Source organism: Falco cherrug, chromosome 12 (assembly GCF_023634085.1).
Source record: "Falco cherrug isolate bFalChe1 chromosome 12, bFalChe1.pri, whole genome shotgun sequence".
In the NCBI taxonomy this organism is placed as follows: domain Eukaryota; kingdom Metazoa; phylum Chordata; class Aves; order Falconiformes; family Falconidae; genus Falco; species Falco cherrug.
The window spans coordinates 8,886,176-8,908,915 of record NC_073708.1 but is presented as its reverse complement, the minus strand read 5'-3'; the positions used below and the strand labels follow the sequence as shown (position 1 = coordinate 8,908,915).

Here is a 22,740-nt window from a genome sequence, read left to right as displayed (position 1 = left end):
CAATGATATTTTAGTATGTTGTGCGTGAACAGCAAACGAGAATATATAAGCATGGGTTTTGGACTAATAAAAGGTCTTCTGGTCAGATTCAGGAGTCCATGTCTTCATCTCCTCACTCAGCTTCTCCTGATCATCTTGTTTTCCCTTGTAAATGAGAGAAAAGAAGTATCTGGCCGCTCACCAGCTGCCCTCCACCCTCGTGTCCAATGACTACATTTCCTGTCACACTGTAAATGCTATGGAAGGGTGAGCCTGGTGACATTTTTGGCAGGAAAAAAAATCCTTCAAATTTTTATTTACTCCCAATTACTACTTGGGAGTAGGTTTTTGTGCATTTACTGACTTGGAAGACAAGAAGGATATTTTAGGATTGTCCCAAAGCCTTGGGATACTTATGAGCCAGCTTCCCCTTCTGTTTGGTCCCCACCATGGGTGACCCCACAGCGTCGCGCTCAAGGGGCAATCAGACCCTCCTGACGGCAGCTATTACAAGACCTGGGACACAGGGACTCCAGCTGCAGGTACCAGCCTTGGGTCCAAGGGACCTCTGTGGCAGCAGTTGGTGCAGCACCATCCAGAAGCACCTTCCTCCCCATCGGCCAGCCCTTGGCGCTAATGGACCACGGCTGGGAAAGCATCCTTAGAGGCTGGCTGCCTCCACCGCCTTCCCGCGGGCAAACCTCACTGGATGTCCAGAACAGGGCTGACACTCACACTCCATGATCTGAAACTTCACCACCAGAGAGATTTCACCTTTCTGTAGAGCTTCAAGGAAATCCTTCACCAGAGTGGAAGTGGTGCAAAAATTAGCTGCACCATAAAGAATGAAGAATTTAAAAATATTTTCAATATGCAGATGCCTTGCCAAAAGCAACGTAAAGAGCCCACCATGAATACATTACAGAAATAAAAAAAATGTTTGCTCGTTTCTAAATTTCCTGGAGCTTGTTTAATGTCAGCAGTCCCATTTAACAGCAGAAATGTAAAACCCTGTGACAGCTATTGAACCCCCGACCCCTGATAGGCAGTTACCAGCTTCGCTGGGACTGGTTTTGAAATCATTCAGTCTGTTAGCCTGCATCTTGTTACAGTCAGTGCAACTGATGCAATACTATGAATCTCTTTCCCCCCCGCCTCTGCATTTTTAACTCTCTCATGCCAGCAATTCTTTTTACTTTTACAAGAATACAAGCCAGGGTTGCTCCGTTTCTCCAGGAACATTTGGGGAGCGAGGCTACACCTAGTCCTTGCTTGAACTCACAAATATTCAGGAGAACAAGACGATAGTTTTTATCCGATATGTGTTTTCACATGCTTGAAACAGTGAGGCAGCAAGAAAGGGACTGAAAAGCAGCCTGCCATTTCCTTTCCTCCCTGGATTTTGGATTGCTTCTGACCCAGCATGTGTGCGCATGCACGCTCACTCACTGGGTCTGCTCTTTTACACCGTGACTTCATTGTAAAATTCAATTCATCTGTTCCAAGCAATGACTGAAACACTGTCTATAAAATTATGGCATTTTTCCACATTTAAAAAAAAAATTAAAAAAAAATATGTAACACTTCGTTTAAAAGTTATTTTTAAACCTAGTTGGCCCAAAGCCAATTTTTGTCATAACTGAAGTGGATTCTTCTTTTCCTAGAATTCAATGCCTTCCTTTTCTAAAATACATTAGTTAAAAAAAGGACAAAGAAAAAAAAAAAGAAAAATGAAAAAAAAAGTTAAAGCAGTGAATGCACAATGTACACTTCTGTCTATACCGTTTCACCCTCTGACATATCAGCACAGTTTGCTTCTCAAAATGCTACTATGCAACAAACCCAAGCAAGTCTTTACTTTCTAGTTTAGCAACTTAACTCAAAGATGGACTCTAGCAATCCCAGAGCAGAACCACTTTCAGTTTGAACCTGGCTGGGGCACTCACAGAGCATCAGCCCAGCGGGTAACTGGCTGAGTCAGAGTTTGTGTCTGGGAGGTAACTGAAGACCCTTCAGAAACATGGCCGAAATTGAAAAAGAAAGCATCTCGGAGCCTTATTACAATGCAAGGATCCATATGGCTTCTGGCACTATAGCTGCATTTACATGTCAGTAGGCAAGCGTGAAATAGATGAACTGAGAGAGCTGTTGTCATATGCATCAGTAGAATGAGTATCCTGACTTTACTAAGTTCCCGTTTTCCAGGGCTGTCTCAAGAGGCAGTAGGACATCTGGTCTTCTTAATGAAGTAGCTGATCTGGAATCTGCATTTTACTAAACCTCACTCAAAAAGAAAAGAAAAGAGAAGAAAAAAATACTTGAATCTAAGCAATTAATATGTCACCAAGAAGTATTTTAAGGAATAACAGGCAAACTGACCTGGCAGGGAGAGTATTTTCCTTCTCCTTTCAAAGGGAATTCTGTTTTTCCCAAGAGAAAATTAAAACTAAATTACACTAACTGACTTTATATTCAGTGAATGCTCACATGTGCAGTTATTATCTGCACTGTGACAACTCCACTGACTGAGATGCGAATATACGATTTATATACTTCTTTTGTAGAGGGTATCAGCAAGCACAGCAATGCAAAATAAGTAGAAGAACTTTGCAGTTACTTTAACCACAAAAAGTAATTGAATCAGATTTTTATTTCCCAAGTTGCATTTTCTCAAGTCTGAGCTCAGCATTAAAGTGTTTAGTCATTCCAATTAAGCAGAAATGATTGGCTAACTCGGGGATTAAGGATGACAAGGTAAAGGTGAATTTTTTATATTCAAAAAAGTGTCACTTTGGGGTTTGGGGGCTTTTTTGTTGTTGTTTTACTGCTTGAGTGCCTAGGGATTGGGAAGCAAAATTTCGTAAAGACACAGCACCTGTCTAATCTTCTAACAATGCCAGAAGCGTACTGAGGATGGATATCATGAGAATGTTACAGGTTTTGCTGCCGTTTTCAAACAGCTGGCTCTGGAGGGGTGTTTAGGGGGATTTTTTTGTTTATTTTTTACATGAGGGTGATGAAGATGCACAGGGGAGGAAACAAATTCACAATGGTGGATTAAACCAGCCAGAAGCATTCAGGTCCTCTGCCTCTGGTACCCAGAGTGAAACTACAACGCCCTGCACAATAACCCCGCTCCTCTGCACACGGCTGTGGTGGGGAGTGCACTTTTAGTATTAGCAAGACGTGGCTTGCCAACATGTGCTGGCTGAATGAGGTGGGTCTCCATTACCTCATTCTAAACGACCCTTTCACAGGTTTGATCCAACAAAGCTTGAGAAGATGTATTTATCTTTAACCATGAGAGAAATCTCACTTACGTTAATGACTGTGCAACAATAAAAAGTAAAAATAAAAATGATTAGTAGTCTGATGATGATGATTATAAACCCTCTTTACTTCCCTTCCCCGCCCCCCCTCCTTTTTTTTTTTTAGGAACTCATTACTCCAATGTTTATTTTTACTTTTGTAAATCTAAGAGTGAAAAGCTAAAGGCCAAGGTATAAAAGCAGCCACAATCTGAACGGGCGGGTGGGTTTGGGTTCCTTACACATGTACAAATGACATGATCCACGGTATGAATACTGCACCAGGTAGCCCTGCTAGGAGGGTTACAGCTCTGCTTGCAAGCCAGCAAATCTCTACCAGAACAGTAAGGCAGCACTTAAGTCAGTAAGTAAGCAGCTTTGAGAAACCATCATCCTCCTCAATCCCCCATTCCTCTCTTCCCCCAACCCTTTCTCAAAAACTCCCTTATCATCTCTCAGGTTTACCCATTTCATTTTCCATGCCACTAGGTGCAGAATCTCAAGATGTTTGTCAGGTTTGAGCCCCTGCAGGCAGCTGCAGGTTGATTCTGTCTGTCTAATTGGGATGATGGAACCTCCAGACTCCAGCATGAATGACCTGTGTGAAAGAGAAGGGGGGACACACACAACACAGGGAAGGATACAAGAATCCCTGGAAGGAACTGGGCTCAAGAGAAAGATCAGGATGTTTTTCTGGAGGTTTCTTCTGGAGTTACCTTCTGGCCAACAGCCTAGGCCAGAGGGAGAACGTTTCTGAACCTATAGCAAGGACTGCCCCTTGCTCAGGGTGAAAGGAGAGCTAAGAGCTCCACCAGCTCTCACAGGTTCCTCCTGTGCTTGCCTATGGGTATCCCACCCCATGCTAGCAACTGACTCCGTGTCAGGTGCTGCTGGTCCCGATGTCCCTGGGGTGCCCTGTAGGTCAGGTCTCTGGAGAGCAAAGCTGGTCCATGCACCTCCTGACCTCCAGACCTGTTTCTGCCCGCCCCAAGAGCCTTCTTGGTGCCCCGTCCACCCCCATTTCCCTTGGCAGAGCATCTAAGTTTCTGGAGATCAGACCAGCATCCACTGCAGCAGCAAAGCCTTATGTCAGCGTATCGTAAAGAAACATCATAAACATTAACTTGACCATTTAGTGTACGCAGTTAACATTTACATTTCATACCACCTCCGGTGTAAAGTCCCTCTCCCCATGCCATCAGTACACCACTTCTCTCAACTCCTCTACACCCAACACCCACAACAAACCCTTTCCTCAGGCAGGCCAACAAAACAGAAGATTTTTGGCGCTTCTGAGCCCAGCTACTATGTAGACAGAAATGATCAAAACCCGGTTAAAAATACAAAAAATTAAAAGCAGACAAAATTCCCCAACCTTCAGATGATTTAAAACCCACCTGGGTCTTTCCCAAACACCCCAGAAATGCTTCGAGCTCACGAAGAGATGCTACAGGCGCTATTTCAGGGGCTACTTTCAACATTTGCTGTGAAGCATCTTTTGATGCTCTCGATACATCTTTCTAAGGGTTAATGTGCCAAAACAGGAAGGGGGGGAGCGGGGGGGGGAGGAGCACAAAAGCTGTATAAATTCTTTCCGTGGTATGACAGTCTCTCTCTGCATCATATTCCAAAGTGCGAGATGTGCAATTTCCATTCTTAAGCTCAGTAAAAACAGCATTAAAAAAGTCCCAACCCTGGGAACCGCTCGATTATTAGTTTATCAGATCAACATCAGCCAAACTGTCTTTTTATGTGCTGCTTACTTTCGAAAAAAACCCCAAACCCTACCATGCATATTTCAGTTCTCCCTCTCCACACCCCACACCCTTCTGCTGCTGTCCAGCTGGAACACATCAAGGGTCTAGAAGCCAAGTCAAATGTTGACCCCACCCTCCTCCATCCATTTTAAGGCACCTTCAAAGCCAGTACACTGATCTACTTCAGCTTAGCCAACAACGCCAGCAAATCTGTTATTTAAGACTTTAGTGCTGGGTTTTTATAACTGCCCATTAATACAAGCTTTGATGTATGGTCAAAAAATCCAGCTGTAATGAGTTTCATCAGACTGTAGTAACCTTTCCTCAGAAGGTCTTTATTACTATACCTTCATAATCTTTGGTCCCAATCCTGTTTTATAGTATCATTCTTGCCGAACTGCCTTAAAAAAACAACACTCAGCAACATGTAACACATCTCCTTCCCCAAAATTAAAACAAAGAACCACTAAGTGCTTTCTAGAAGACACTTTTGCACCCACATTTTTAATAGGAGTCTGCTGTTAAGAGTATGCAGGCAAGAGCTCCGTGAACCAAAAGAGAAAGCAATTTTCCTGACAAAACCCTTGAGACAGGACACAAAAGAATTTTGTAAAAGGACAAACAACTTACTCTGTTGTTCCCCTTTGCAGGATGCAGCAAGGAGGGAAGAGGGAAAAAGAAAGGAAATATTAGATACATTGATTTTTACATGCGTTCAGTCTAAGTCATGCAGTTCTGGAAACGGCTCAAACCAAATGAGGAACTGACTCAAAGAACATTCACTGAACCCTTGAGTTAGGCAGCTTCCAGAGGAGCACAGGACATTCACAAAGAATTTAAAAAGTTCAGCAAAGCTGTAAATTCATGCTGGTTTACAAATTTTTCCTCTCTACGCAAACATTCTGATTCCGCTTTTGTGTCTTTCAGTGGAAATCAGGAGCAGCTCCTGGGAAGTCAGTGGACACTAACAGAAGGGAGAAGAAAAGGAGGCCTGAAAGGATCTAGGGATGGGATGGGACAGGAGCCAGAGGGATTTTCATGTGTTGGTAATGCTGAACTTCCAGTACACAAAGCAACCCCCCGAACGTGTCTGCTTCCCCTTGCATGGCAGCCACTCCCTGCGACGTGCCAACAAACGGAAAGTTTCACGACCCAATGCTTTTTTAAAAACAAATATTGAACTTCTAGATTAGCAAGACAAACAAGGAGGAGATGGCGTTAGAGGAGAGGGGGGAAAGGAACGGACGGTGCTAGCAAGGTGAAGTGCGCAGAGCAAGTTACGACAAACATCTGTGCTATTATTTTATTATTTTTTTTTTTAATCGCCAGTTTTGCCATAAGCTGGCATCAACGGTGTTTGTTATACAGTGGGAAGTCAGTCAAAATAAACACCAGCCTACAGTTGAGAAATACAGTCTGGAAAGGTGAGTCACAAAGTTGTAGTCATTTTTTAAAAAAGGAGGTTTTTGGATGCATCGGTCCAGCAACCCAGCAGTAAAGTCAGCTGGTAAATGGATATCGCATTTCAAAGTGAATTGGCCACAGTATGATTTATATCAAGCAAGCTGACTTGCATATGGGTTGGAAAAATAAAAACACTGATTCATTGCTATCCGGGTGGCTGTCAAAGCCCACGTCCTGACAAAAGCAAATCTCCTGGGGGAAGGAGGTGACTTGGCAAACTGCAAAAGCACTCGGGGGCTCATAGAGCAACACTGAGGGGTGATTAAAGGTAATTAACAAAGGAGCGACTATAGGAATGTGAGTGCACATCCCCATCTGCAGAGGGCCGGGGAAGGCAGGCAGAGTGAAGTGAGGAAATGGAGGAATGGGGTGACATCTGGCCTTTGATCTTTAATATATTAATTATACTTGTTTAGGCAAGAAGAAAATTTAAGAATCGACCACCTTGGACTTAGCTTAGGGGATTAAATTAGTCATAGAGACTTCATATTAGCGGGAGTAAGTACTGAGCCTCATTACCGCTGTAATCACACCATTTTAAGTAGCAACACTGAAAAAACACCAACCCCCAAATTAGTATTCTTAGCTGAGCCATTTACCCCTGCTGAGAATTCAGAACAAATCTGTCTCATTCGGGGACAAATTCCTGCTTTTCCTGCAGAAGGAACCCAGCTAGGGGCAACCGCGCTGGGTCTCAGAGCAGCGCCCGTGCAGGCGAGCAGCGGAGCGGGCGCGAAAGCAGAGGGCTCAGCTTCCAAACGCCGGGCTGTGCACGCTGCGCTGGCAGTTACAGAAAGCAGGCCAGCTCCCCCACTGCCGTGCTCCAGGTTTACAGCGCTATTAATCTATTTTTCATTTCTAAGCAGCAGTTTTTCTACTTCTGGTGCCAAAGCCTTGGATACTCAGAGTTACCAGCTGTGACTCGCGCATGAAGAAGAGGGAGGAGGTCAGTCTGGGAAGGGGCTAGGGCACCTCTCTGCCTTTTTAACTCCGGGATTGCAAAGCTGTGGGGAAGCACTGAAGTAAACACAAGTTGCTGCCATTTCCTGGCAGTCTCTCTTACATAAAAACACATAAAACCACCGTCTCCAAATCTTTGAAAGAGAATAAAAGACTGGAAGGTGTGTGTGTGTGCGTGTGTGTCTCAAACTGTTTTATACTGTCAGAGGAAGATGTGAAAGTGAGGAGTACACACAGGATTTTAACGAAATGTTGCTGATTTCTATTTTGGTCCCACTGGAGCTTCTAAGGTACCCTGGGTCTTGGAGCTTTTGCTCTGCAAAATTCAAAACTTTAATGGCAGACTTGCAGTCCACATTTGGACCTCTAGTCCTGCAGGAACAAAGTGCTTTGCAAGGCTCAAGTAGCATCAAGCATCTCTCTTGAACAGCTTGAGGGACTGCTGGGTGAATTTCAAGCTACAGGAGTTTGGAACAATAATATTCACTCTTTTTGTAACGTAAAGATAATTCCAGCTCAAAGGAGAACTGAATTTTGACTCCTTTCCACTTCTGCCTTCCAAGGAAGTCTCTCATCTTCTAAGACTCCTTTGACAGACCAAGTTTAAACAGGAACAAGAATTCTTTGTAAACATATTTTAAATACAAAATATTTTGAGGGGGAAGGGAGAGACAGGAAGAGAGAAGTTTAGAAATCCAACTAGTCTGTCTTGTTTAAAGATAGAGTAACAGATATATGAATACAATAAACATGTCACAGAAAACAAGATTAAACCAGAGGCAGCAACAGGCTTTTTTGACATCATTTTTAAAACCTGAGCAAGAAAAAAACCCAAACAACAGTATTTTGTCCCTAGTACTGAATTAATTAGGTAGCCTCTTGTAGCTAACCCTTGTAAAATGACTTCTGATGGTCCCAGATAAGAACTGATCTACTGAAAAGTCACCAATTTTTTATTTTTTTTTTTTAAATTCTCAGATCCCTGGTGGGTCTCCTGCTAAAGTTGTATTTGAACTGTTCTTTAATCATTATCAGCATCCCTGTTTATTCCTATGATAATTGGAAAATCCAGCAGTTCAAGGATTCTCTGATTTATCCTTCGATGGTAGCTTTGAAACTTGGTTTGCAGAGAGAAAGCTGAGGATTGTTTGCATAAATAGCAGCCAGAGGAGATGCAGAATTATACTGGAAGCCATGGAGGTATCATAGGTATAGGGGAGATACAAGGAAGAGAAAGATGAAGAGATAGAAGACAGCACAAGACCCTGGCCTCAGGGGACCTGGCCTTGCCATGCAAAACAAGCAGGAAGAAGCACCAATTACATCAAAATCAAAGCATCATTTCTCAGAACGGATCTTCCACTGAAGGAATGTAGCGGACCAGCAGACTTAGTGAAGGAAGGTGAACCATGCATCACAGAAACATTCAAAAGCTCAAACAACAGGTATTTTTGCTAGTCAGCCTTCTCTCTGGATACATCGCCTCAAACCTTCGCTTGATATTAAATACCAAAATAACTAAGTGCAAAAATATGAAATGGTAGTTGGGCATACTCCATTTCCTGATTTTCTGTCACTTCTGTTAAATTAATAGAGGCTTTTTTTACTGTATCCTGTTCAATTTGCTCCACATGACGATTAGCTGAGTAAAACTGCCTTTGGAAAGGTTTAGCACGTGTTTCATACACAAAAAACCATGCAATGAATCAGTAAAATAAATATACATGATAGCCTGGAATGCTTCTGTCAGTTTTGTAATGCAGAGCTTGAGGGAATAAACACTTCAAAGCACATCTTTACCTTAGAAGACATTTACAGAAACAACGAAGCTCAGGAAACCCCAAATTCCTCACTGCTTTTTACTACATAGATGCAGTGAAAAACATTTTGGAAGGTTTGCTTTGTGGGTTGCTTTGTTTTGTTTTTAATATATTGAGGTTTGACATACAAACTGATGTTAAAATATTGCATTAGGAATATTTCAAAGTTGCCACAGAAGAGTACAGTGAAAAGGCTACCCATCTCCTGAGATACCTGCAGGTATCATGTTTTCCCAGATGACAGGATTGGTTTTTTCTGACTTAAAAGAGAGCGGCTACTGGAGAACTAGTGAGCTGTTTAACTTACTGAGGATTTATCAGGATAGACACCAGCTCGTAGCAGAGATGCCTTCCAGCTATCCACCTCCTCTTGGGAATCACAGGCTAGCTCAAGGAAACGGTAATCCTTGTAAACATTCCTACAACAAAGAACACCACATTGTAAAACCAGCATTTTACTACTCTTGTATCATGCACACAGCATTTTAAATTAAAAATCCTTTGGGATCAGAAATTACTTGGTAATTGTTTTGGAAAACAGAGTTTATGGGACAGGTGCTTGTTTAATAATTACATGGAGTACTTAAAAATATCCTAGAATGCTACAGCACAGCTCTAGAAATAATAATCATCTGAAAGCACCGTGAAACTACTTAAAATCAATTTTCCAGCTTTTGCCAAAATGGAGCACTTTTATGGAAAACAAAAAGGCTGCTGTGATGCAGAGGACAAACACGTAAGACGTGCCAACAAAACCGCGTGTCTTGTCACCGATTGCTGCTGTAACCAGTAAATATCAAAATAATTAATGGTGCAACTTTTCCCCGTGTTGAGTTCTTTCAGTGTGTTATACACCATTTGTAGCTTTCAGACATCATCAGTAAAAGGGGAAAGAAAACAATCATACTCAGGTATTTTAAAGAAACAAACCAAACCTCTGATGTCTGCTGTCATAGTAAGAAAATCGAGGCACGTTTAATTAACACCTCTTGCAGGTAATTCACATAATTAGATAAATATAGGGAATCACTTAATGGAAGAAAAAAGAAAGGAGGAAAAATACGTATGTAGGAAGGTGGTACTTGTAAATTCTCCAATAAACAGAACAGATTTTCCCCTTATGGTTTAGCCATTAGTTTCCACATTCAAATCCTATATACAGACCAGATCGCTGTAAATTTGTCAGCCAACAGCCTTTTGAGGAAAGGCTACAAGCTTAGCTCACCAAGGTTCAGAAACCACATTTTGCTAGATCTTACCAGTTGCACAAGAATCCATCTTCCATCGCAACCAGACTGTTTGCTTTCCTTAGCAAGCTATGGAGAAGGGGAAATGGGGGTGGGGTGATGGAGATCAGTTCACTTTCAAGGACAGCAATGACAAGAGGTCCTTCGGGTTCATCGTGCAACTACAGAGGTCATTTCTGCCACATGTTTTGAGGGAAAAAAAAAAAAATCCCACACCACAACCACTGAATATGCTACAGAACCAGGAATTAAAGCTATTATTATCACTGCCTAGATCAACTTCTTTAGCATTCAAGGACTGGTGGGATTTCACCATCACACTGCCGGAATGCAATGGACTTGATGCAATTCCCACTCCCAGCAACGTCCCCAGACAGCTCCAAGCCTTGCTTTAGAGGGGTAGTCTCAGGAACCAGATAAAAAAACAGTTAGAAAAGTTGTAACTGAACAGGAAGGGTTCCCACCTGACCACCAAGCAGCCGTGACACCTAACCATCACGTTATCAGCTCAGCACCGGGCTTGCACTACAGTCCTTGCAAGTATCTGGATCGAAGATGCCCCCAGCACGTGGTTTGGTGCGGCTGCAGGCAGCACACCTGCGTGCCCCCCCGAGAGCCCCCCCGCAAAGGGACAGAGACACTCCAGGCTCAGGTCCCATAGTTCAGGCAAAGCCACTGACAGTACGAATGATTGAAAGCTCTACAGATGTTTTTATTGATTAGGAATTTAACATGAAACCTTTTTCTTCCGACTCCAAATATACTAATCCCACTTTAAGGCATGTAATACCCTGGATGACCTCCTCAGATGCCGTTGTCTGAAACTGACGACGAAACACTTGAATTTTATTCAATTGGCAATATTGTGGATCTCTGAGTGAACATTTACTGAACCAAACAAAGAACTCAATAAAAATAAAGAGAGAAGCAAAATGAAGTGGCCGGGGGTGGTGGTGTGTGTCTGTGGAAACGAAGAAAAAAAAAAAGCTTTAATTTATTGTTAGGAGAAACTTTTACTGAGATAAGATTTTTGGCTAAGTTAACTAAGCAGCTATAACTTTGAAGAAATAGGAAGCTGAAACGGTAAAAGGGTCCTCTCAGAAAAGATGACTAAAAATAACAATAGAGCAAATAAAGGCTGTAAAACATAGTGATAAGGAAGTTCCAAAAATACTTATCTGCAAGAGCAAAACAACATGACACCAGCTTGTGAAAACATTTTTTCAGGACTGTCATGTTATGTATTAAACTTCTTGGCATTTTGTGACTTGCTACACAAAACATAGCTGGACAAGAAGGGATTTTAGCTGACCACTTCACACACATGGGAGCTGGCAGTCCCGCATTACTGTCTCTGTACCAAGACTTTCTCTAGGTCTAGGGACACCTTATGGCCAAGCAGCTGATGGCCCCAGCTCTCCAAGGCCCCTCTCCCTCCAGTATCGGAGAGCTCCACCATTTTAGTCTAGCTAATCTTACTCCACCACCACCAAAGACACAAGTTTCTGGATAAGTAAGGATCTGAAGGATGTACACACTGAGCCAGAACTCCCAGGAAGCTTACAGCAGGGTAGGGAAAGGGATGCTTGCCTCCCAAACCAGCCTTCTTGCTACTAGACTTCCTTTGCCTTCCTTTCTTCCAGAAAGGCTGACAGGCACGGGAACTAATCAAAGGAAAAAGAGCCAAAGTAACTTCTGAAAAGAGTGTGTCCTTTTCCTGTTACTAGTGGAATCTGACAAAAACACACTAGCATGTTTTACTCATTAGAAATCCACTGGCATCTCATGGAAAGCCGTAAAGACATTCTTGAAAACAATTCAGATCTTTTGTTTTGTTCTCATCTTCCACTTTTTAAAATTGCTGAAGACACCAGCACAGAAACAGTTACTACTCAATCCTCACCTACTTACTCCATATGGAATACAGTGAGGTCATGTTCTCATTGTCATCTCTATAGCGGCTCAATGGGATGCCATACATCAAAGGGAATGATATAACACAGTGTACCAAGAAGGAAAAAAGATGAACTCTCAATGATACAAATCCTGTTGATATTCAGGCATCTTTAAGTCTAAGGGACTGTAGAAACAAAACAGATACAACAAATGAGAACATGCCTCAAAGTACAATTTATTTGCAACATTTCCCTTGAATATTCAATATTTTTAAAATGTTAACACATAAACGGGGAAGCTGTGGAAAGCTACATGCATATACCACATCTACCTAATGCTGCATCCTCCTGTAGGGTCTTATCATTGTGATTTAATATCCTGCGCAGTCCACGAAAATTTATCTATAGTGGCATTACCGGAAATTATCATGCTACTACTATCTTTCCAGAGTGGAAAATACCATTCGTTATCTGCAGGTTTTATTATACTCTAGATAAATAAACCTCAACAACTGCATTCCAGAAAAAAACAGAACATAATTACTTATGGAGAGGAAGAGACAACTGGACTAAAAGCATTGTTTCTGATCCCCGAGGCATCCCACACACAGGACATACCTTCTTGAGGCCAACCCCACCACCTGAGAGCCCAGCAGACACCCAGCTCTAACTCTGCTCACCCTACAGCTTCTTCACTCCATTACTACCTTTGCTTCCAGCACACTGGATTCCTTTCCCCCACATATTTCAGGGCGAAAAGTCAACTCCCTAAGGCAGAAATTACCTTTACATTGTCCATAGGCATTTCTTTAACCCCTCCCATCACAGAAGAATTCTAATATGAAAATGGTGGAATTGAGTAAGTTTTTGAACACTGAATTTCAAAATTCAAAACTTTTGAATAAAAATATTTGAAAGTGTACAAAAGGAAATGAAGAAGTGTCAGCTAAGGTGGAAGACTAAGCCCAGCTGCGAGTTCCTGGCATTCCCGTCCTACTAGTCCTGAAGCCTGGGCTGCCAGCATTGCACAGAGAAGGCTCGATTGCCTATAAACCAGCAGAACTATACAAGCCCAGACCAACAGGTGAATAGCACACGATGGAAAATCACAAAGAAAGAACTTTCTAGTAGCCTCCTACAGCAAAGGCAATACCAGTGGGGTCCCCTCTACAGCAGCTGCACATCAAACTGTTTGCTGTCTGAGCAAACTCAGCTGCTAGACCTCGAGAAATATAGTACCTCTTGCAATAGCTTAATACTAAGATAAGGTTAAAATATTTATCTCCAACAAACCTGGAAAAATATTAAGGACAACCACTGCAGACACATTACAAACCCAGTTAATAAACATGTGTATATATTATCATATTAACCACACGCACAGACAGCTTTTAGATTGAGTTGGATCTGGAACATTTCAGTAGACAGAGATGTGTCGTATATGCATGTAATATTTTTTTTTATATATATAGAACGAAAATACAAACCAAGATTAAATGAAGATACGCTTATTCTTGCCAGCGTGGGAGGAGACAGAACAGCAATTACAGAGCAAGAATATTAAGTGAAATTTTAATTGTGCCTATGAGACACTTTAATCCTCCAAGGAACATAAAGCCACATTTAACTTGAGCAGTCGCGCTAAAACAATCAAAGCTACTCACAGACTGAAAGATAAAGGAATATCTTCATTCACAGGGATTTCAAACTGTGCTTATCATCTCAAGTGACTTTTTGGTAAATGTCTGGTCTTTTTATTAGGATGCAAGCAGAATTAAAATGAGCTTTAGAAATCTAGAACCAAATGCACATCGGCCCAATTTTATGCCTTGAAAACCACAAAAGATTCAATTCTTAGATGTTTCTCGTTTGATTGAAATTGAAATCATACAGAATATGGGTTTCATAAATAGTCACCTAAAACAAAAAAGGGAGAAAATAACCGAATCCAGATACTCCAAATATATATGCACAATCGGGAGAGAGAATCTTGGGCAAAACCCTGCTGTATTTTCTCTACTTATTCAACGAGTAACGCAACTGCACAGACTCTGCTTATTCAACCTTAGGCTTGGTCTACAGTTTATAGACACCTGTAATTCCACAACGGCTGGTTTGAACATATGCACTATTTTTCATAGAAGAGAGCTCTCATAGAAGCTCTGCAAATCATGTATTTTAAAGAAACAATAATGACCATCTGCTCCGAGTTAACAGCAATGACTAACATTTTCTATCAAGGCTTGCCATTTCAGATCAGTCCAATGTGAATGCTAATTAAAATTAATTACACGTGTCTCTGAAGATTTTCTTCTTAATATCCAGAAACGCCAAAGAGACAACCTCTGAGACAATGGCACAAAATAACAGCACTTCAGGGTTTTACCACCTAACTCAGCTAAGTGGTCTCCCAGAAATACAAGGATATTTTCCAGTTCACACACGCAACCCCCCCCCCAATTTTAAGGTGAAGACGAGCAGGAGATATACTGATCGGTATATAGTTGAGCCTGGACCATGAAGTATCTACCCATATGTAATGCAGAACAGAAACGCAGCCAAAACTAACATGGCACAGGCCAAAATCTGCAGTAGTAACAGTAACTGGCACTAAAATATTCCATAACTCCCCGGAGAAGAAGGTTTGATGCTTTTGACGGTGAGGGATGGCAGCCCGTTCTGGAATCCGCCTTGGGGCCACCCAGAGGCAAAAGCTGCTCCCAGCTGTCAGTCCCAGGGAGCTGGGGGGAGCCCGGCTCCTGCTGCAGCCCGGTGAGCGGGGGGGACGGCAGGACCCCCGCCGCGCTGGGACACGGCGAGCGCGCAGGGTGAAGCTGCCTGCGAGCTGCGGCGAGTCTGCCAGCCGTGACACAGCCCACGCTGCCAACAGCCGTGCCCTGGTCAGTGTCACTGGTGTTTCACAGCCCACACGATCCCCCCAGGGAATTTTCTTCAAGCCCAGTGTAACTATGACATTTAAAGCATGGATTTGGCACTGCTGGTTCCCTTCCCTGAGAACCCCCTTTTTGCCTGGCAATACCAGTTTTAACCCTCAATAGCTACACCACCTATCCACCATACTATGTTTTCTTTCTCATACGAAGAATTTTTGTCAATGATGACAATAAGGAAATATTCCAGAAAAACACCCCCACCTTTTAACCTTTTTTGTTTTTACCTTCCCCTCCCCTCTTTTTTTTTTTTTAATGGAATGGACTCGGGGATAAAGGCTAGTTATTCCTTAGGCTTGTATATTTTTCCTATTTTTAAATATTGTACTCACCAGCATCTTAAAAGTTTATTTACAAATGTTAGCAGCTTTTTTTCTGGGTTAAATTTGTGGGGTTTTTTTTTTAATTAAATAGACTCTCGTTCTTCCATTTCTAACAGAGAGGGCTCTGAATAGCTTACAGTCCAGCTCTTCCTGGAGTTTAGCTTTCTGAGTAATTCAAAAACATACATCTCATCTTAGGCTTTCTCCTTTAGCCTGGCTTCCATCCAACACCTCCTCTGACCCGGTCTCCTTTCACTAGTTCCCTTTATTTTGGCTCTTGCCCAATTTCCCTTATATATGGATAGCAGTTAACCAGTTGCTGTCCATAAGAAGAAATTCAGTACTTAAAGCTCTAGTGCATTCGGAGTCCCAGAGAAGACTCGTGCTCCATCCTTTTCTAGAGCAACACTCAGCCAACAACATGGACCTAAAATAAACAGCCATACCTTTTGCTTAGGAGACACAGGGTACTTTCCTGGGTCCTACCAGACAACACGGTTTCTCATACAATACGATTCCTGACAGTCAGAGCGTACTCCAGAGTCAGTAGCTAAAATTCATCATCTGGCAGTTCTATTTCCAGCCCTATTGTATGCCCTCAAAACTTCCTTTTGATCACACTCTTCTTGACATTCATCTGTTTCTCAGATTAAGGAGCTGTTTCTACAATAAGCCTGCCCCAGACAGTCAACTCTGATGCAGCGGTAGTGGGTTCTGCTGCTCTGCATCATGATTATGGGGAGCATCTAGCTCTCAGGAACCTGTTCTTGTGAAGGCACAGAGGAACAGTCCCGTGCTTTCTCTCTGCTCCCCCAGGATGCTGCTCACATCCCGCTATCACGCAGAAACATAGAGGGGAGGAAAGCAGCACCATCATTCGGTTTCATCCAGATCCTGGTTGGGCAGGAAAGTAAAAGACGGGGAGATTTGGTGGGATGTTCCTCCACAAGGAAAGGGAAATTTCACACATCAGTTCTGCTTCTTTGGCTCCCAGGCGTAAGTGTGAAGAGGAACATAGCTTCTGTCTTGGGACTGTTGCATAGATCCTAAAGGAAGGCACGCTGAAGGCTACAGTTCTCGGCCCAGGCTACAGTACTTGGCTAGAAGAAAAAACACCCATCAGTGAATATTTTTACAGGAAATATGTGGGGAATAGGCAAATTGTTTGGGATGAAATCCTAGAAGGAAAGTCAGCTTTCTGGGATGGGCAACAAAGGACTGCCAGGTAACTCTTCCTCTTTGTACAGCTGTTACTCCCAGTGTTGGTAAGAAAAGCCTGGAAATTCACCAGTTCAACAAATGCTTCAGCCTACTACCATTTTATAACCCCCAAAATCTTTAGCTAGTAGAACCTTTTCTCCCACAAAACAGAAAGAAATCATCTCTCCAGAGTTGGAAAAGAGGTAGAAAGGAAGCTTTTTCTCTGCTTGTAGAAAAAAAAAAAAAAGTTTTTACTCATTATTTCTCCTTTACTTAAAGGAGAAGAAGTATTTAGATGGCATTGTAATACAGTAATACAATTTATTGATAAATAAATCAGGAAAAAAGTGCAACTACTCTACTGCAAAGGCAAAGGATTACTTTAGAACAGCACAGAATCTAGTAAAATAGTGACATGTGCACCCTGTAGTCAACTGGGCAAGATCATGAGAAACGATGACTGCTTGTGCTTCTTCATTAGCGAGAGATGGGACTGCTGCATCCTAGAGGAAGGCACAGTGAAGGCTACAGTACTTAGCTAAAAGAAAGAGCACCCATCAGTGAATATTTTTTACAGGAAATACATGGGGAATAGGGAAAGTGTTTGGGATGAAATCCTAGAAGGAAAGTCAACTTTCTGGGACAGGCAGAATTTGCTGTTTGTTCTTGAACTCCACACAAGAGTCTTACACGTTCATCGATGAGGACGTCACCGGTTAAGCTACTGCATGTAAGCAGAAGCGCTGACAAAATCCTCTCTCCTCCATTCTTAGCTCTGCCTAAGAAAGTCTGTCAGTGGCTACATCTACACAACTTCACATTATGTTCCACAGCAGTACTGCAAACGTTAGGTTTTCTCCCTACAGTATAATTACTTTCACACACTTTTAATATATTTGATCTCTTTTCCAATCGAATAGACTTGCCAGCAGTTTATTGTGGAGGAGAAAAGGATGGTTAACACAGAATAGCATCATTTTCTTGACAGCTTTAGGTTTAAACACATACTGCTTGACCCCACAGCACAACTTCAGCTGCTTAAAGGAAGACTCATGTAGATGGACAGGGCCAAAAATGATCTGGGAGTCAAAGGGCACTTGCTCTTGTATACTCTGTTTTAATATCTAGTACTGCTAAGGTAAGTAAACTAGAGGAGTCCATCTCCAAAGGTCTTTCATGGTGTCTATAAAGTAGATTGGCCCACTCAAAAACTTTAAATAAATTAGTTTGCTGAAAAACAAAACTCACCCTCCCCTTCTTTAAGCAGTACTGTATCTATTTCACACAAAGACTTTTTCTCTCCCCCCCCCCTTTTCTTTTTATTTATTTTAATTAGAAACTCAGAGGAAAATAATTTAATTATTTCACAACGTAGCCTTTTCATAAACATGCAATTATGTTCATTTCATGAGAATTTATCTTCACTGTGAAATCAATCGTCACAGTCTCCATTTACTATACATTACCAAGTCACATTTGATTCCTGTCGGAGAACTGTTGACTTCTGCAGTAAATCAAAATGACAGATACTGCTTGTTCCCTTCCCCATCTATCCCCAAGCTTCAGCTAACTCAAAATGGTTTTTCCTTCTATGCAGTGAAATGAGCGTTTTCCTGGTAACTATATTTCAGAACTGGAAAGGTTTTCATAAATGGAAAAAATGCAGTGCATAATCCAGGAAACTATTGAAATGTACAGTATCAGAAACATATGGCTGCAGCAAATACCTATGCAGTGAGGGGCTGGGAATGAAAAGGAGAACAAGCTTATTAAGATTCGTGTCCTAAAGGGACTTTACTTGAAAATTAAAATACTTTAATTGAACATTAAGAAAGTTTGCAGAGTCAATAATAAAAAAAAAAGCTTCAGATTTTGGGGGGGGGAAGAGAAGAGACACAGAATAATCTCCATGCTATCATGGAAGCTGGAACAGATGATTTTGCCTTTGTTCTTTAATGATCTACATCTTGCACAGCAAAATGGTTCCATAACCAGAACCCTCAGTGGGCAAACTCAGAGAAAGCCGATTTCTTTCTCAATTGCTAAGTTTTTTTTTTTAATCAAAAAAAAACCCAACCACCACCCCCCAAAAAACCCCACCCAAAACCACTATAGCCAGAAACTAAGTTAATTTTTACATGAATTTTGAAAAGCAAGCCACATTCACACCCCCCACTAGAAACCAGAAATCAAGGGATTAGCATCAAGTAAAACACCACAGAGACTCCTTATATCAACAAATCTTTACCGATCCCCGGGTTCAGTTTCCCCAACAATGTGGGACAGGGAACATGGTCCTCAGTTGAGGGCCAGATCACTTTACTCAAGCTGCACTAACCCTGCTTCTGCTGATGCAATCTATGAATTTAGGGGACAGTGAGAAGCGATACTAAACTTCTTTTTATCAAGTTTGCACCAGCAGGCAGATTTTTAGAAATATAAAACAATCAGCTGCTTTACAGTAACAGAGGAATCGCTGTCGTAATCAGAATTCAATAAATATTTCTTCAAAACCAACTTCTGCCTCCTTTCAAGCTGGAGGACTGTCTCCACAAACAGCCTCTCCCAAGGCAAAGTTATTTTGTCATCTTATCACTATGCTGTCGTGTCTTAACATGCCCATATAGATATAAGGATGTTTTTAGAGCAGCTTGCAGATGCTGGAGGGTCTACTCGCGGCCGAAATGGGCAGGGTTATTACAGACACGGCAAATATTTTAGACATCCGATTTTGAAATTGTGGCTGTCCAGTGTGTACGAAGATCCAGTGAAAACATGAATGTTGCAGCTATGTAACACCCAAAGAAACCCCAAACTTGCCAGTGGAAACGTATGCTTCTCTTGGATTTTCACAGCATTTTATCGATTAATATTAAAAGATGATGAAAATAATCAAAGCCATTAGCCAAAACAAAGGAAAAACAATGAGCTAAAATTAACAGATATCTCATGGAAGGAACTTAATATGTACAGCTGATACCAAGCCACCAGGACAAAGTTATCCTTCTTGACTGATGTTTGTGCAATGTTGGGACGATTCACACATATCCATAGCAGAATAATCAGAATTACATTAATTTCCAGCATCTGAAAAGCGTTTATGTTTTTAAAAACATGAACAGTTTTTCAAAGCTTTTTTCTGTGCTCCAGAAATGCAAGTGGTCAAGTGTTTGAAATCTTATTCCCAGCAAGTATGTGCGTGACATACTTTCAAAGGGCATCTCCTGGCAGACCACATCCACATGTAGGCTAGCTGAGATGTCAGCAGATGTAGGCAAAGCCTTCATGGGGTAGTTCAGAGCAAGAGTCACATTGCGTCCTCACGCTTCTGGGGCCAGCAGAAACCTGACAGTCCAGAAATCCTGTGGTTTGCTTTTGCTTTGTGGGAGGGAGGGGCATTCCTTGCTTCTGAAAGGCCTATTTCTGGCCAGTTCAGGAGCAATAACAGCTGGCTGTGCAGGGAACCACATCCAGCCCTCACCATCTCCAGCAACATCCGAATGTATTGCCAGGATTTGGCAAGGCAAAGGGGAGCAGGTGTGAAGGGAATTAACAGAAAAAAAAAAGTAGAAAACAAGGATATCTATCCATGCTACCACTACAATTAAGTTTACTTGTTTTCCTGAAAAAGAACTTACAGAAATTGCACCTGACCCGCTGAAATGCAATTCCACTGAGACAGCTGCAAATGCAACTCTCCAGTAAGGAAAAAAATAAAATTTACAGGTCACTTGCATGTCTTTCGGTGTTGTCATGTTTCCTTGAGTTATTTGTGCACAGTCATCTGAACCGGCTGTGCATCAGGAGTAGGCTTCCATAAAGCACCCACACCACTTCAATCAGAGGATGGAGTCCGAAAGGAAAAGTATGAGGCAAACACTACAAAGCAAAGACCCTATTAACTAGGGAAGCAGAGGAATCCCATTTGCTCTCCATTCAGCAGTATTTAAACCCAAATAAACGATAGAATGACTCCCAAGATTATAAACAGACAAGATTTTCCACCAGAGAAAGTGAAAATCAACAACGCTTTTGTGATTTACACCAGCTGAATCTGGTCACAAGGTACAGAAGTCATGAATGTTTTGGTAAGCCTAGGTGATTGCCAAACAAAACAAAAATAGGATCATGAGATGATTATTCAGCCATACAGAAGAGCTAGATGACTAACCGTTGAGCTGTTTCACCCCGTGAGTGGCTAGGAGGACACTTAACCTTTCATCCCACAATTATGCAACAGTAAAGGAGCAGATAAATCAAGAGTATCAAGACCTTTGTTCACTCAACCTAGTGGAAAGACCAGGACTGCACTCCCAGTTATTAAAATGCTCAGCTAAATACAGTTTCATAGAAGTATCTGCAGAATAGCACATTTTCTTACCTCTGCTCCGTGTTAAACAATGCAAAGATATGTTTGCTAGACATGAAGCTCTTCTCAACATCTCGCACTTTCAAGTTGTCCAAAGGAAGCATATACTTCTTCTCTTTTTCCTGGGGGGGGGAGGGGAAGAAAGAAAAAAAAAATTAAACCAATACTATGTGAGGTTTCCAAGAAGCCTGGTCTCGCAAGCTCTATTTAGTTGGTAATGCCTTTAATACATTTATTATCATAAAGGAAATATCCAAAATTGAAATGTCTGCTTATCTTTTATAGACATGCCTGCAAGAGAAATGAAATCTCACTTCTAGTTCTTTGTCACTGATCCTTTTAAAACAAACAAAAAAATGTTTTCCTAACAAAAAAATTCCATTTCAAATACATAAGCATCTACATTTACTATTCTTTATTCCTTTGAATTCTAAAAAGAAAAGGATCAGACTTAACTAAAATGAAAGTGCCTAATCAATATAGAACTCTTATACCATGTCCATAGCAACCAGAGTAACCTGGGACATAAAATTAATCTCTATCTAGAATTACTATTATTAATTATTTAGGGATGGCATTCAATGATCCCAGGGATAAATTTTCATTCCTTCAGGGGAATACAAAAATCACACAAATCAATCAAAATCATACCACCACTGAGGTTTTACATATACCATATACAAATAAAACTAGACTAATCTAATGAACTGGCTTCTCCAAACAGCACGAATTATCTATTCACCCTTACTGTAGCCAACTCCTTTTGCGCTGTCATCACAACTCTCGCTTACAGCACAACCACTATGATTTCACCTTTTCTAGGTTTCATGCTTCCTGTGACTCCACATTAAGGACCAGTAATGCTCCCAAGCTACCTTATGAAGTCAGAACAAAAAAGCCCTGACATTATTAGCTCTTCCCTGCGTTTAACTTCCTTGAAGTCCTTGTACCGATGGATAAACCAGGGCAAACCTCTCCATTTTGCTTTGCAAATACACCCGGATGCTAAGCAGAAGCGATCCAAAGACAAGTGGGGCAACACTTGCACCCTCACACCCCCATTCTCTTTCTGCCCATCACAATAAAATTGCTGACAAGGGCACTAAACGGCACAGAGTTTAACAGCTTTCAAAGGCCGTTAAGGTACTGTGAAGTCCAGTGCCATCACCATGGCAGCAATGGAGTGGGGAGAGGATTTATGCCCTGGAATTTGCACAGCAGACACCAAATGGGGTTCTTGTGAACCTGGCTACCCAATGGCTCTGTGGGAGTTCAACAAATCACCAGTGTTGGAAAGCTTTGGAGTCCCTCATGGTCCCTTACCTGCCAACATGAAGCAAGACTGAGTAGGCTCTGCCTAGCCATCGCCAGAACTGGGTGTAAAGGTCTAGCACCCATTGCACTCACTGTCAGCTGGGACACCAAGTACAGTGGTCGTGCCAGTAAGAAATATGAATGAGATCACAG

The 22,740-nt window shown here is 41.8% G+C and overlaps 1 protein-coding gene across 3 annotated transcripts in view; it reads right to left on the bottom strand.

Moving 5' to 3' along the window:
- Positions 1-22,740, bottom strand: part of DNM3 (dynamin 3) — a 187,029-nt gene that overhangs the window by 48,285 nt on the left and 116,004 nt on the right. For all 3 annotated transcript variants that reach the window (XM_055724417.1, XM_055724416.1, XM_055724415.1), the window contains exons 15-16: positions 21,286-21,395; positions 9,596-9,707 (exon numbers count right to left, since the gene is read on the bottom strand). In XM_055724417.1, the coding sequence (XP_055580392.1) occupies positions 9,596-9,707; positions 21,286-21,395 (222 nt within the window). The remainder of the gene's footprint in view (positions 1-9,595; positions 9,708-21,285; positions 21,396-22,740) is intronic.